The sequence below is a fragment of the Carcharhinus amblyrhynchos genome, chromosome 12 (genome assembly GCF_965287045.1).
Source record: "Carcharhinus amblyrhynchos chromosome 12, sCarAmb.v2.hapA, whole genome shotgun sequence".
Taxonomy (NCBI): Eukaryota; Metazoa; Chordata; class Chondrichthyes; order Carcharhiniformes; family Carcharhinidae; genus Carcharhinus; species Carcharhinus amblyrhynchos.
The window spans coordinates 79,728,158-79,744,160 of record NC_137335.1 but is presented as its reverse complement, the minus strand read 5'-3'; the positions used below and the strand labels follow the sequence as shown (position 1 = coordinate 79,744,160).

The 16,003-nt window shown below is 42.4% G+C and overlaps 2 protein-coding genes across 3 annotated transcripts in view; one reads left to right on the top strand and one right to left on the bottom strand.

Annotated features, from left to right (window-relative positions):
- Positions 1–1,523: 1,523 nt before the first annotated feature.
- Positions 1,524–8,337, bottom strand: LOC145350476 (dynein light chain Tctex-type protein 2-like). The gene is made up of 4 exons (XM_080199676.1): positions 8,125–8,337; positions 3,503–3,721; positions 2,688–2,846; positions 1,524–1,634 (listed from the first exon to the last, which is right to left on the bottom strand). Exons 1-4 carry the CDS (start codon positions 8,335–8,337, stop codon positions 1,524–1,526), a joined length of 702 nt encoding a protein of 233 aa, XP_080055802.1.
- Positions 8,338–8,777: 440 nt separating this feature from the next.
- Positions 8,778–16,003, top strand: part of LOC145351142 (endoplasmic reticulum membrane-associated RNA degradation protein-like) — a 30,022-nt gene continuing 22,796 nt past the window's right edge. For both annotated transcript variants that reach the window (XM_080200810.1, XM_080200809.1), the window contains exons 1-4: positions 8,778–8,860; positions 13,887–14,083; positions 14,182–14,324; positions 14,948–15,049. In XM_080200810.1, the coding sequence (XP_080056936.1) occupies positions 13,915–14,083; positions 14,182–14,324; positions 14,948–15,049 (414 nt within the window). In that variant the 5' untranslated portion in view covers positions 8,778–8,860; positions 13,887–13,914. The remainder of the gene's footprint in view (positions 8,861–13,886; positions 14,084–14,181; positions 14,325–14,947; positions 15,050–16,003) is intronic.

Sequence of the window (16,003 nt, the reverse complement as noted above, 5' to 3'; positions counted from 1 at the left end):
CTGTACCCTTTCAATAGCTTCTACGTCCTTCCTATATATATGGTTGGTCCAGTTAGATTTCTAGTCAATGGTAATATCCAACATGTTGATGATGGGGGATTTGGTGGTGGTAATCTTGTTGAATGTCAAGGTAGATGGTTAGATTCTCTCCTGTAGCTGGTGGTTGTTGCCTGGCACCTGAGGGGCAACAATGTTACTTAATGTTACTTGTCACATCCACCAGATATTTTCAGTTTCTGCTGATTTTTCTGTCAGAAGTTATTGTGTAAGATCTAGAAAGGGCTGCAGAATTTTACCCCTTCGCATTTAATAATTCTGCCTTGTCAACTGACATATGGCATATGTTTTGAGATAAGGAATTAGTGGTTAGGATATGGAAGATACTATCTGATAGAGTGGTAGGGACAAATTCAACAGAGAAAACACTTTGAAGCTAAATTGCCCAAAGATGTGTAGGTTAGGGGAATTAGCAGGACAAATACACGGGGTTACGGGGATAGGGTAGCGTTGGGCTTGGGTAGGATGCTTGGTGCAGATTCAATGAGCTGAATAGCCTCCTTCTGTGTGGACTCTATGATTCTCCCCTTGAAGTGCAGCATCATTGATATTAATGACTGGAAGGAGCTTGCTAGCAATTGATCAGAATGGTGACAATGTGTCCATCAAACTGCATCATGCTTTGAGTCACAATATCTCTTAATGAGACACAGCAGTAGAGAAGGAAAGAAAAGAAAGTAAATCTTTCACTTCAGAACCCATGACCTACTCCATGTGGCCAAAGATCTACAGATCATGAATTGATTTGGTCAGTCACATGAAGACCCAAGGTAGGAAAATGCAACTTTATGAATGCCATCCTCTAATTGAGGAACAGTCGTGAGGACAAATTCAATAGTAGCCTCTAAAGGGAATTGGACAAATCATTGAAAAAGAAAAACATTGCAAGGATATAGTGAATAAAAGAGTGGGGGATTGGACTAACTGGATTTCTCTTTGAAAGAATCCACAGACTCAATGGCCAATTAGCCTCCTTCAATGCTGTTCTATGACTCTATGATAGAGCATTGAAAACAGAAACGAGTAACCTTCCATCAATTCTAGGAATGTATCTCAGAGAAAAGTTATTTGGAGTTATTCTGCAAAAGGAAAATAATTAACATAAGAAGCTTAGATGATATTATCTATTGGTGCCATGTGTTGAAAATAAATATTTGTTTATTGTATATGAATTTGCACGTTTCATAAGTGATGCAATTCCTAGATACTACTGATGACAAATTTTATTTAGTACAAAATTTATTTCCACTGCAAAATAGTTACTAAAACAATGGCTAAGTTGTAACATCAGACGACTCCTTTCAAAAGTACAGCTGACATTTTACGTTAAGTTAAAACAATCCTCTTTGGCTGTCCTCCAAGTATGTTTAATTTTAAATTTAGTTTCTATAGCAACATACAATGCACCTTTTTAAACAGTTCTTTTATATTTTCAAAGGCATTGTAAAGATTTGATGACAGTACTGCTACTCATAATACACAGCATATACAATTGCCACTACAAAAAATGTATTAGTTTCATACACACTTTCACACCAACTGTCATGTTCTGGATCCCAGAGATATCTGCTGGCAAGCTATAATTAAAGTAAAATCTGTTTAGATTGACATGTCAAAAACATGCTATGTGTTCTTAATGTAAAACATGTTGCCAAGATTTTAACAATAAATCAAGTTGTTTTTGAAGTAAGTTTACTAACAAATCCACTTAGGTTTTACAATTATTATTAAAAAAGGAGTCTCACTCCAAACTGAAAAGTATTATAGAGATCAGCTAATTAATTATTGCGAGTAGAGTCCTTAACAACTGGCATTTATATAAAAAGAAATAATCATAGAATAGAATCCCTACAATGCAGAAGGAGGCCATTCAACCCATCGAGTCTGCACTGACCACAATCCCACCCAAACTCCATTCCCACAACCCTACATATTTACCGTGCTAATCCTCCTGACATTACGGTCAATTTAGCATGACCAATCAACCTAACCCGCACATCTTTGGACTGTAGGAGGAAACCAGAGCACCCGGAGGAAAGGCTTGCATTTATATAGCACCATTTTTGACCACAATCTTTAGAATAGGAAAATGTGCCAAGAGATTTCACAGGTGTGTAATGGGCCAAGCAATTAAACTGAACATGAATTAGAAGATTCTATTTGGTCAAGAAAGTAAATTCTTAAAAGCGGAAAGGTTGGTAGAAGGTGTGGGCAAAAATTTCAGAGCATATGGGTATAGACGGCTGAAAGTTAACTGGCAAATGATATGGTGAAAGGAAATTCACAAAAGGTCATTGAAAGAAGAGCAGAGCGTTTGCGGGTATATGATTGGAGGTACAGTTTTAGAAATATGAAATGATTCTAAAAATGAAAATGAGAATTTTAAATTAAAAATATTTGGGGAATGGGAGGCAATCTAACTTGGCAAGGACAGGGGAATAAACCATTTATTGGCAAACTCGTGACACAATAGTCTTTAGTATTAAAGGTGCAGTTGAATGGCACCCACAATATTGACAAACTACCAAGTGATTAAAAGAAAGATTTTAAAAAATGCACCACTGACTTCTCATATGCATTATGTGCACAATGATATTTTAAGTATCGTTACCTTGAAATGTTTTACTCACCATTAAGCCTTGATTTTTCAACTCTCCACAGAAAACTCTAGCAACTAATTTAAACCGTTCAGGTGCCAGTTCTTTTGCTATTGCTTTTGCGTCATCAGAAAGGACAAGTGTCAGTGCCCTCATATTGCTATTTTCAAAATCCTTATCTCTTAGTTTACTCTTTAAAGAAAGAAAGACAACTTGCTAGTATTTCATCAATACTACACAATTTTATTTTCTAGCAAATAGAAATTAGAAGTTTTATTTTGCTCCTTACGCTAGCAAAGCAAAATACAGTGAAATCAAAAAATTACAGAAGTTATCTTCCTACTGACACCACTGGTGACAAGCAAGCTTGTGTGAATGATCTTTTTACCATGCGTTTCATATGCTTTCACTAGTAGTTTTAGTTCAGCTGGCTGTAATAGACTGAGCTCCATTGTCTTTTTCTATAGGCAATGATTTTATCATTCGGTGCATCCAACGATGCAAGTTACTATATTCAAAAAGCAAAACAGCACAGCAACAGGCCCTTTGGCCCACCAAGCCTGTGCTGATTCCTAGTCCTTATTTAGACCCATTATATATTGCCTATATGCAGTACATAAAGTTTCAATTGGCTGTTTACAGCTATTAAATGTTTGAGTATTCCCATGTTTTCCTGGCTGCCCTCCCATACTCCTTAAACTCTGAAAACTGTATATCCTAGATGAAGTCTCACTGTGGCCACCACACTGGCTTGCCATCAGCTTCTCAAGGTACGTTGGGTTATGACATCCACAGCCCATGAAGGAATTCCAAAAAAAAGACTTATTTTTAAAGTTATATATTATTACCTCTAAAAGCACATCTAGTCTTTTGCTCACTGCAGTGAAGTTAAATTCTTTATCTGGGCCCAATTTATATGTATTAGCCAATTTTTGTTTCACCAGACTAGGTTTCCATGTTAAAGGTTCTTCAAAAACATCATCATCTTCTTCTTCCAGTTCACTCTTGTCGATATGCACAACTTGAAGAATGGTATCATGTAGCCTTTCCTTTAGAATCTCATGAAACTTCAATCAGAAATAAAGTTATTAACAATTACGGTTAGATGAAGTCATAGCAACTTGTTCAGTGCCTACTCATGATAAAGTTTATTTTAAAAAGATAGTCTAGCAGAAAAAAAGTTTACAGAACATTTCTGACAGCTATAAGTATTTTTACCAGAGCAGTTACTAGTTTGACTTGCAGGTGAAAATGTAGTGATTAAACGAAAGCTAAGTCTATGGGGATGTACTTTTTAAAATTCATAGTACACCTACTTTTTGGCCATTTTGCAAAAAAAGGAACGTTCCGAAATTCTGCGGTAGATTCTTTTGATCTTCTACAGGAGACTAGCCAAACTGCCCCGAAACAATGAACAATATACTCAAATTTAATTTGTGGCAGTTCAGGGGCCTTGTGCCAGAGCTTTCCCTATGGAATTTTGGAACTAAAATCTGAATGAAAAGCTGCCAGTTATTATTAGCCAGTCACATGTTTCTCAGCTTTAAGAGGTTCAGATTCTTTGGAGGCTTTTTTTAATGTTTTACAAATACATGCAAGAGGCAATGTGACTGACAGATTAGAATTACCAAGATGGATAATGAAGAATCCACTCATTTTCCAGTTATGCAGGGAATTGTAGTTGCAAAGATAGTAGATATGCTGGCTATGATTTTCCAAAATTCCTTATATTTGGGAACAGTCCCATTAGAGTTGAAGTTGGCAAATGTTACAGTATTTTACAAGAAAGCAGAGAGGTCAATTAACGTCAGTTGTGGGAAAACTGCTGGAATCAATTGTTACAGAATTCTTGACACATAACTTAGAAAGGAAAGTATGATTCAAACAAGTCAACATGCCTTTACTGAAGGGAAATCATGTTTTACAAATTTATTAAGTTTTTTAAGGGTGTAACTAACTGGGTAGATAAAGGGAAACCAATAGATATAGAATGTCTAGACTTCCAAAATATATTAGATAAGCTGCCACACCCAAGGTTAATATGTATAATCATGACTCATGAAGTTGGGGATAATATATTAGCATGGACAAAGGACTGGTTAATGGATAGAAAACAGAGTGAGCAAAAATGGGGCTTTTTCAAAGTGGCAGCTGTCACAAAGATCAATGTTGGGGTCTCGGCTATTTGCAATTTATATTAATAACATGGATGAAGAGACAGAGGGTAATACATCTAAGCTTGCTGATATTATGCTAGGTGAGAAGGTAAGCTGTGAGGAGGACACAGAGAGGCTGCAAAGAGATATAGACAGGTTTGGCGAGTGGGAAACAAGATGGCCGATGGAGTGTAAAATAGGGAAATGTATTCATTTTGGGCACGAGAATGAAAAAGCAGAATATCTTTTAAAAATTGAAAAAATTGTAAGTGTTAATGTTTAAAGTGATTTGGGTATGCTTGTACAATGCAGAAAGTTAGCATCCAGATTCAGCAAGCAATTAGGAAGAGAAATGCTATGTTAGCCTTTATCATAGATTAGAAGCATAGCATCCTAACAGTCAGAAAGAGGCCATCTGGCCTATTGAGCCTACACTGACAATTTCACCCAGGTCCTATCCCCATAACTCCACGTATTTATCTTGTTAATTCTCCCTTTTTTAATTAATTCATTCATGGGACATGGGCGTCACTGGCTGGCCAGCATTTATTGCCCATCCCTAGTTGGCTGAGGGCAGTCGAGAGTCAATCACATCAGTGTGGATCTGGAGACACATGTAGGCCAGACCAGGTAAGGACAGCAGATTTCCTTCACTAAAGGACATTAGCGAACTAGGTGGATTGACAATGGTTTCATGGTCATCAGTAGACTCTTCATTCCAGATATTTTTTGTTGAATTCAAATTTCACTACCTGCCATGATGGGATTTGAACACCTGTCCCCAAAACATTAGCTGAGTTTCTGGATTAATAATAAAGTGATAAAACCACTAGGCCATCTCCTTCCATATACCAAGGGGCAACTTAGTTGCCTGACATTAAGGGGCAACTGAACATAGTCAATCAACCTAACCCACATAATTTTGAACCATGAGAGGAAACCAGGACATCCAGAGAAAACCCACACAATCACAGGGAGATTCTACGTAGTTACCCGAGGCCGGAATTGAACCCAGGTCCCTGGCGCTATGACGCAGCAGTGCTACTCACTGTGCCGCCACGTCCAAGATGCAAGGAGATTGGAGTACAAAAGTAAAGTTGTACACAGATTTACTGAGACTGCATCTAGGGGTACTGTGTGCACATTTGGTCTCCACATTTACTTGCAGTGGAGGTGGTACAGCAAAAATTCACTAAGCTGGTCTCTGGAATGAGGGGATTGTCTTATGGTCAGAGACTGAGTAAATTGGATCTTTCATCTCTGGAGTTTAGAAGAATGAAAGGTAATCTCAGTGAAACCTAAATTCTGAAAGGGCTTGGTAAGGGGTGTGCTGAAGTGCAGAGAGATCATTTCCGTTGATTGGAGGCTCCAGAACACAAGGGAACAGGCTCAGGATAAGAGGTCAATCATATAGAAGAAATTACTTCTCTCAATTCAGAGCAGAATTTTACAAATAACTTCATTGCAGTTTTAATGTAAGCCTTATTTGTGACTAATAAATAATAATAAATGGTTGTGAATCTTATGAACTATTGACTTGTGGATGTTCCCTCATAGAATATATTTAAGGCGGGGATAGGCAGATTCTTTGCTTTCCAGGGAATTAAGAGATGTACAGCAGGCAGGACAATGGAGTAGAAGCCCAAGATCAAGCATAATCGCATTGAATGGTAGAGCAGGTTTGATGGGCCACGTGGTCCACTTCTACTCCTATTTCTTCTTGTTGTACTACCAATATGGATACGTTGGGTGAGCAGACAGCAAAAGTGTGGATTTGGTGCAGTCGACAGTTGAAGTGGGGTTGGGGAGTACTGTTACGTGATGATACCTCCAGAGATATGTCCAATCATGCTCGGCAACCTGTGTTCACCTGTCAGTCAAGCATCATACAATGATTATTTGAACAGAAATAATGTGCACTGATGCTCATTTGGATGGAGGGCTGGTGCAGCCATGATGGACCAAATGGTCTCATTCTGCACTATAACAACCCTGTGTGCACATAGAAATGATCTCTCTGTACTTCAGCACACCCCTTACCAAGCCCCTTCAGAATTTAGGTTTCAATGAGATTACCTTTCATTCTTCTAAACTCCAGAGATGAAAGATCCAATTTACTCAGTCTCTGACCATAAGACAATCCCCTCATTCCAGAGACCAGCTTAGTGAATTTTTGCTGTACGACCTCCATTGCAAGTAAATGTGGAGACCAAATGTGCACGCTATAACAACCCTATTGGCTTTCTCGGTTGGAGTTGGATGGTGAAGATGTGGCTGTGACGATGAGCATGCAGGATGACCAAAGGCATGATAAAGAACAAAGAACAAAAAAAATTACAGCACAGGAACAAGTCCTTCGGCCCTGCAAGCCTGCACCAACCATGCTGCCCGACTTAGCTAAAATCCCCTACCCTTCCAAGGACCATATCCCTCTATTCTAATCTCATTCATGTACTTGTCAAGATGCCCCTTAAAAGTCACTACCGTATCTGCTTCCACTACCCCTCTTGGCAACAAGTTCCAGGCACCCTCCACTCTTTGTGTAAAAATATCTGCCTCATACATCTCTTTTAAACCTTGCCCCTCGCACCTTAAATCTACGCCCCCTGGTAATTGACTCTTCCACCCTGAGAAAAAGCTTCTGACTATCCACTCTGTCCGTCTCTCTCATAATCTTGTAGACTTGTATCAGGTCGCCCCTCAACGCCTGTCGCTCAGTGAGAACAAACCAAGTTTCTCCAACCTTTTCTCCAAGCTCATGCCCTCCATACTTGGCAACATCCTGGTAAATCTTTTCTGTACCCTCTCCCAAAGCCTCCACATGAAGGGGTGGAGCTCTGATGATGAATGTGTGAGACCAGCAATAGGTATGTGGGGGCAGGCTCTGTAATTACAGATGTGCAGGGCAGCCAATGACAGGATAGTGGAGGCAGGGGTGGGGGCGGCTGGTGGGAGGTGTAGCAGGCGAGGTGGGGGGGGTGAGGCGGGGCAGAGGGGGTGAGGTGGGGCAGGCGAGGTTGGGGGGGGTGGCGGGGCAGGTGAGCTGGGGCGGGGCAGGCGAGCTGGGGGTGGGGCAGGGCATGGCGAGGTGGGGCAGGCAAGGTGGGGGGGGTGAGCAGGTAGGGTGGGGCTAGGTAGGTGGTGGGGCGAGGTAGGTGGGCGGGCAGGCAGGGTGGGGCGGGACAAGATGGGACGGGGCGGGGCGAGGCGGGTCCTCAGCTGCCCGCCCCTCCGGGAATGCGGTCCACCATGGTTGGCAAGCAGGGTTTGCAAACTCCAAATGACCCCCACTTTCCCCTCTCATGGCCGTGTACCGCGTTCTCCTCGAATACGCTGGACCTGCGTTTCCGGCCCGAGCCGCCTCTCCGAAGATCTCCGGGGTCTACGTTTGAGCGGGTGACCTTCTTGCGGATCGGCAAACCCATACGGCCCAGTGGGACCTGCGTCTTCATCTCGTCCATATCCAAGGTATCTTCGCCCTCATCACCCATGTGGCGGCGGATCTCATCTTCGTCTTCATCGAACATCTTGCTGCCGCCGCCACACCAACTCCCCCTTCAGCGGCCTCGCTGACCGTTACTGATTTGAATTGGGGCCGCGTGCTGGCGCTCAGCAACCGGCGGGAAGGGAATGATCACGTGACCTCAACATTTATTATTTTTGTTTAATTCTTGCTTTATTCAGTGTGATTATGTAATTTCGCGCCACGGTTATCGACTTTGCATTTGATGAAGCGATCAGGAAAATCGGTTTTATTGTTTTAAACTGTTAATGGTCACGTGTGCTGTTGGAGGGCCCCCTGTCACGTGCCAGCTTTGAGCCCCGCCCACTGGCTGTCAATCAAAGGGCGAGCATGCGCCGTGAGCGGAAGCGGGTGGCAATTGGATACAGTATCAGTGTGACCCTGTCCGCAGCGCCCACTGGGCCGGCGCGGTGCACGCAGACAGGGAACTTGTGCATTGTGTGGGTGAGCTCAGAGGGACCGCAGCAAATATACTGTGGATGCTGGAAATGCGAACCAGAAAGTAAAGAGCTGGGAAAACTCAGCAGGTCTGTGGCGAGGGAAACGGAGTTAACCTTTGGAGTCCAATCTTCAAGTTACTGATCCAGGCATCTGTAATGATTTGATTTATGTATTGGGATACAGTGAAAAAAAAATCGTTTCTTGTATGTTATGCAGACAAAGCATAACGTACGTAGAGGAAGGGGTGCAGAATGTTGCGTTACATTCTGCACTCTCCTCTATGTATGGTATGCTGTGTCTGTATAGCACTGTACCCTCATAGCTGAAGTATTGAGAAAGATCAACTCAGTATAAGGTAGGTCTGTTCAAAAGTCAGATGGTATGTGACTTCAAACATTTGTCTCTTTTTCCAGATGGAAGAAGGTGGAAGTGAGTATGTCTGTGGTGTGTGGGGTCCTTGATTATGTTGGTGAGAGTCATAGCAGACATGTCAAATTTCCTTAGCCTTCTGTTGTTGGACTTTCTTAACTATAGTGTTGCTGCCGGTGGACCAAGACAGGTTGTTGGTGACCTGGACCCTTGAAGCTCTTGACTATTTCCACTTCATCCCCATTGATGTCCTCCATTACACTTCCTAAAGTTGATGACTATCTCCTTCATTTTGTTGATATTGAGGGCAAGGTTATTGCTGTTGTACTGGTTCACCAGATTTTGTATTGCTTTCCTGTACTCTGTCTTGTCATTGTTTGTGATCCAACCCACTGTGGTGGTATCATCAGCAAACTTGACAATCAGGTTGGAGGGGAATTTGGCCATGCAGTCGTATGTGTTAACGAGTATAGTAAAGGGCTGAGGAGACAGCCTTGTGAGGCAGTGGTGTTGAGGAGGATCATGGATGAGGTGTTGTTCCTTGTTGATTGCGATCTGTGGGTTAGGAAGTTCAGGATCTAGTTGGAGGGAGGAGCTGAGCCCCAGCCCACGGAGTTTGGAGATGAGTTTCGTAGGAATAATGGTGTTGAAGGCTGAGTTGTAGTAAATAAGTAGGAGTCTCATAAGTGTCTTTATTATCTAGGGGCTCCAGGTTGACTGCAGAGCTAAGGAGAAGGCATCTGCTGTGGGCCTGTTGTGACGATAGGCAAACTAGTGGATCCAGACAATCTGGAAGGCAGGAATTGATTCATGCCATGACTAAACTTGTGTTAGTGGAAAATATGTCCCTGATGCATCTTTGTTGTGCACAGTAGTTAGCGTAGCTGCCTCACAGTGCCAGGGACCTGAGTTTGGGTCACTGTCTGTGTGCAGTCTGCACGTTTGTTTTGGGTGCTCCGGTTTCCTCCCAAAGTTCAAAAAACGTGCATTGGGCCTGCTAAGTTCTCCTTCAGTGTACCTGAACAGATGTCGGAATGTGGCGACTGGAGGATTTTCACAGTAACTTCATTGCAGTTTTAATGTAAGCCTGCTTGTGATACTAATAAACTTAAAAGAGAAAAAGAATTAACGCTTGGAGTCCAATCTTCAAGTTATTGACCCTGGCATCTGTGACAATGGACAGTTCCTGACGTACCTTTGCTACATCTAAAATGTTGCAAGTAGCTCGGTGCATCTGTAAATGAATATCTAGGTCGTTGGGGGTCTTTACTGCTCTTCAGTCAGTTCGCTCCAGCAGTTTCTATCTGTTCTCTTCATAGGAGCCCCCTGACCCTGAAGTGTTTCCTAGTTCAGATTTCCAGCATAAAATTATTGCACCAGACATGATTTGCTTCTTTGTGCCATCTATTTCATACATATTGGTGTATGTGAATAAATTACTTTATAGTATTTGCATTTGATGTATTTTATACTGCAAGTTAGAATCCAAGCAAGTCTACAGCTTCCCAAAAGGCTTTAAAATGTGCACACCCTGCCACAAATCTTGCTCTTGTGATTTTTTTTTTGGTAGCGGATTTGTATCAACATTGAAAATCACATGCTAGCATTCAGTTTTGTGAAGGCAGTTGTCACTGTAGCTGTAGGCTTTAGCCAGTAGGCCGCTCAGTGCCTACTGAGATACTGGCAGACCAGCTGAGGTTTTCCAGCATGTGTTCTCACTCCTGAAGGATGTTAACTGACACCATTGTCCTCTTTCAAGGTCAAACGTGTGAAAGAAAGCTTGTGTTCCTCACTGCTGGCAACTATGTCAACTGTGTCTTAGTGAGCAGCTTTCTCCCTTCTGATTTGGAAGATTGAGAGTTCAAGTCCTGTTCCAGAACTTAAGTGAGCTCTGAAGGGTCATCCTGACTTGAAACATTGGCTGTGTTCTCTCTCCACAGGTGCTGTCAGAGCTGCTGAGCTTTTCCATCATTTTCTGTTTTAGTACAGAGATCTCAACTGTCGCTCCAGATGCTGCACTGAATGAGAGGTTAAATGAAACCTTGAATGATCTTTCAGCTGATCCCATGATATTTCAGAGAGCGGGGGAATTCTCTTTGGTGCACTGGCCAGCATTTATCAATCACAACCTGGAGACTTTCATATAATAAAATTTCCCAAAGTGCTTCCTAGGGACGTTATAAAATAAACGCTTTTTAAAAAATTGCTATGTGCAAATTGGTAGCCCTATTTCCCACTTGAAAATAGTGACTCCAATTCAAAAGTAGCTAATTGGATATGAAGCATTTTTGTGATTCTCTGTGGCTGGGAAAAGTGCTAAATAAATGTAAATATTTCTTTACTTGCCTGGAAACTGGTGCTCCTAAGGTAACCATGAAGCAAAATGGAATAAAGAAGCATATTAAAACATTGTCTATAGGACTACTGTCTATAGGTTAGCTGAATTTCCAAGTTGCCTACCGAGATGGACAAAAAGATGATCACCTAAGGGCCCAGTGAGCACATGCATTACCTAGTCTAGGTAATAACAGGCTCTAATAGGAAATTTCTGTTTGTCATTGATTTAACTTATGACCCTGAACTGGTAAGGGGAAAGTGCTGTTCTTAATTGCTTCCATTAATGGATCATGATACCATCTGCTGCTCCTCAGCAGTCAAGCAGGTTGCTGACAGGAGTGAGATGGATTGTTGAATAAAGTACCAGAGAATGGTTGTCAGAACTGCACTGGATCAGTACATCCACAAAGAGGAAAACAGTGGTTGTTTGGAAGCCTACGACCGCCAGCCTCACCTTGATGCTGCTCGTGCATTTAATTTGATGTGGGCGTCACTGTCAAGACTGGTCTTTACCGTCCACCTGTCTAGGAAACTGGAGATGGACCCCCTATTTGAACTGCTGTAGAAACAGTGAAACAACTGAGTAGGCCAGTTGTAAGTTAAATAGACTTTACAGCCCAACTGATCTGTGTTGATTTGAAGTGGGTGGCACAGTGACCCGGGTTTGATTCCTGGCTTAGGTCACTGTCTGTGTGGAGTTTGCATGTCCTCCCCACGTCTGTGTTAGTTTCCTCCAGGTGCTCCTGTTTTTCCCCCTCAGTCCAAAGATGTGCGGGTTAGGTTGATTGGCCATGCTAAGCTGCTCTTTGGTGTTTGGGGATACAACATAGAACACTACAGCACGAGCAGGCTCTTCGGCCCACAAGTTGTGCTGATCATATCCCTACCTACCAGGCCTATCTATAACCCTCAATCCCATGTACTCATCCAGGAGACCCCCAACAAGTTCGCCTCCACCACCACCGACGGCAGCCAATTCCACTCATCCACCACCCTCTGAATGAAAAACCTACCCCTGACATCTCCTCTGTACTTTCTCCCCAGCACCTTCAACCGGTGTCCTCTCGTAGTGACCATTTCAGCCCTGGGAAATAGCCTCCGAGAATCCACCCGATCTATACGTCTCAACATCTTATAAACCTCTATCAGGTCGCCTCTCATCCTTCGTCTCTCCAGGGAGAAAAGACCGAGCTCCCTCAACCTCTCCTTAAGGCATGCCACCCAATCCAGGCAACATTCTTGTAAATCTCCTCTGCACCCTTTCAATAGCTTCAATATCCTTCTTGTAATGAGGCGACCAGAACTGCGCACAGTACTCCAAGTGGGGTCTGACAAGGGTCTTTTAAAGCTGCAGCATTATCTCCCGACCCCTAAACTCAATCCCTTGATTAATGAAGGCTAGTGCACCATATGCCTTCTTGACCACATCTTTCATCTGCGAGGCCAATTTAAGAGCCCTGTGGACCCGGACCCCAAGGTCCTTCTGATCCTCTACACTACTAAGAGTCCTACCCTTGACATTATACTCCTTCATCCCATTGGACCTGCTAAAATGGACCACTACACATTTATCCGTGTTGAAGTCCATCTGCCACTTCTCTGCCCAGTCTTGCACCCTATCTATGTCTTGCTGCAACTTCTGTCAGCCCTCCAGACTATCCACAACACACCAACATGTTGGGGATTAGTAGGATAAACATGTGGGGTTACGGGAGTAGGGCCTGGGTGGGATTGTTGTCAGCGCAGGCTCGATGGGCTGAATGACGCCCTCCTCCATTGTAGGTATCCTATGATTCTAAGTAATAATTCACTATGTTTACTTTGAAGCTCTGATGAAGGGTGTTCCAGTATGGAAATGTTGGCTCCATTCTCTCTCCACGGATGTTGCCAGATCTGTTGAGATTTTTCAGCAGTTTCTGTTTCTTTTTGCGCCGTATTGATTACTTCAACCGGATAGACATTTTGAGCTGAATGGCTTGCTCCTGTGCTATAAAGCACTGCAGTCTAGAGGGTAAAGTAGTAGAATATAAATCCTTTGAAACAAATAAGTGTACAAATTAAGAGCAGGAATGGACCATTTGGCCCCTCCCCCCAAGCCTATTCCACTATTTGAAAACATTATGAATGATCTAATCTCAGACTCAACACTACTCTCCAGTCTGCCCCCAATGATCTTTGATTTCCTTGTCAGTCAAGAATCTATGTAACTCGCCCTTAAAAATATCCAAAGACCCAGTCTCCACCACTATCTCAAAGAGAATTCCACAGAGTAATGACCATTGCAATAAACAATGCATTTGGCTTTCTAATCACTTGCTGAACTTGCATAGTAACTTCGGTTTCATGTACCAGGACACCCAGATTCCTCCGTACCACTTAAACTTAAATGAATCTAATTTTTTTTAGGGTGTGAAGAATGTTAGTTTGGCTTTAAATGGCAAACTTTGAGCCAATAAGCACCTGCCTTTCTTTAGAAGTGCACCATATGGTCTGCAATCTTGGACTGGGAAAGGTCGATGTCCCAGACATTGAGCACATTGTGACTGTATCTGGAGAGATTTGCTGGGAGGCCATTACATTTCACCTGCGCACTTCAGATGCAGGTAAGCTATCTTTTCTAAATTGATTGAGAGATTAATTTGAGATGGCACAATACAGAGAAGTAGGGAAAGTTGTGATAATGCTGTCTAAACTGTTACAGAAGAGCAAGACCTGGACTACATAGAAAGCGTGAAGCTTTTGGGTCCCATTTGTAAAACTGTCCATTTGTATCTTCTGTCGCTCAGCACAAGGCAGTTCAATGATCAGTATGCACTGTGGTTTGAATGGACGAACAACAGAGAGGTATGATTCAGCACATTAACTTTGTACCTTTTTCAGACAATACATTTTCTGGTGCGTACTATTTTCTTGAGTGCTGGCATTTCCAATTTTCCTTAGCTACACTATGTTTATTTATAGGCAAGTCTTCACTTTTCCAGCATCTTGCTTACAATGAGGGATTTTTCTTGTTTCCCTCCTCCACGCTGTGCCTAGTTTACACTGCAGTTTTTTGTTAAATTTGTGTAATGGGCTATGGTAATGATTTGGTGTAATGTTAATCATCATGGGCAAGCTATAATTTGATCAGCAAGGTAGAAATTCACTGTAACTAGAGCACAATTGAAGGAGAAAAAAACTAAGTGAGATAACCCTATTTTAGGTTCCACTCCTTGAAAGGCATTTACTCCAATACCTTTAATACATTATCATATAGCGCAAATTCTGGTGCACTGATTATTCTCCAACTGCAGTTTTACAGTTGGGTAAGAGTATAAGAACCAGTTTCAAACTGGATGGGGGAGCTGTGTGGAGTGGAAAAGTTGCCTGCATTTGTTTTACCGAGCGTAATAACCATAGCAGATATTGGAAAACCTGTCTTACTGATCGTAACAGTAACAACTCCATGTATTTGTGCTTGATTTTAGCTGTTTGTTGAAATATTTGAAGCCATCAAGAGTTCACAAGAGACTGCCATAGCTCTGAGCCTGATGAAGCTAACAGCTTCTCTGGAGAGAGCTTTGGGTGATGTAAGTACAATAACAAAAGTTTTTTCTTAGTCGCTTTTCTGTGCTGCTTACATTGCAGGATGACAGCATTTACTTCCACCAGCAATGTTTGAAAACAAGTACATGAGGGAGAGAGAGATATTGGGCCTAGCAAGGTCTAGACATGTAATCTGGTGCAGAGTTGACTACTTGGGAAAGCAAAAAACACAAAGCACAAAATTCGATCCCTTTTAGGAGTTTATGCTAAGGTAATTCTTCCCCGTTCTACAAAATAGTGAAGTAAACTCTGGCACCACAATTATCCATGATAGTTGAATCTGTGATTTAAATTTGATGATACGTTCTTGTGCTTACAACACCCTCCCTCTATGTTCAGCCTTCTTTTGAGTCACTTAGGAATGCATACAAGTTGGAATTACCATCTCTGCCCATTGTGGCAGTTCCAAAGATCAAACTTTTTGTCCCAATTTATCTCCAATACCTTACCCATCAAAAAGACTTCCCTTCTGACTCCCCAAAACTTGTTCATTATCTACAAAGTTTTTTTTAAAAGTTGTATTTGTTAGTGTTAGAAGTAGGTTTACATTAGTACTACAATGAAGTTACTGTGAAAATCCCCTAGTCACCTAACTCCAGCAGGAGAATTTAGAGTGGCCAATGCATCAAATCAGCACGTCCTTCAGACTGAGGAAACTGGAGCACCCGGAGGAAACCCACGCACACGCGGGAAGAAAGTGCAGACTCCACACAGACAGTGATGCAAGCCGGGAATTGAACCTGGGTCCCTGACGCTGTGAGGTAACACTGCCGCCCAAGGAGCAAGTCAGGAGGTTGCTTCATTTGCCTGGGTGGATACAACAACAAAGCTCAAGAAACTTGCCACCATCCTGAACTAAGCAGCCCACTTGCTTGGCACCCTATCTACCACCTCCAGTAGTTGTTCTCTCTACCACCGGTGCACAATGGTAGCACTGT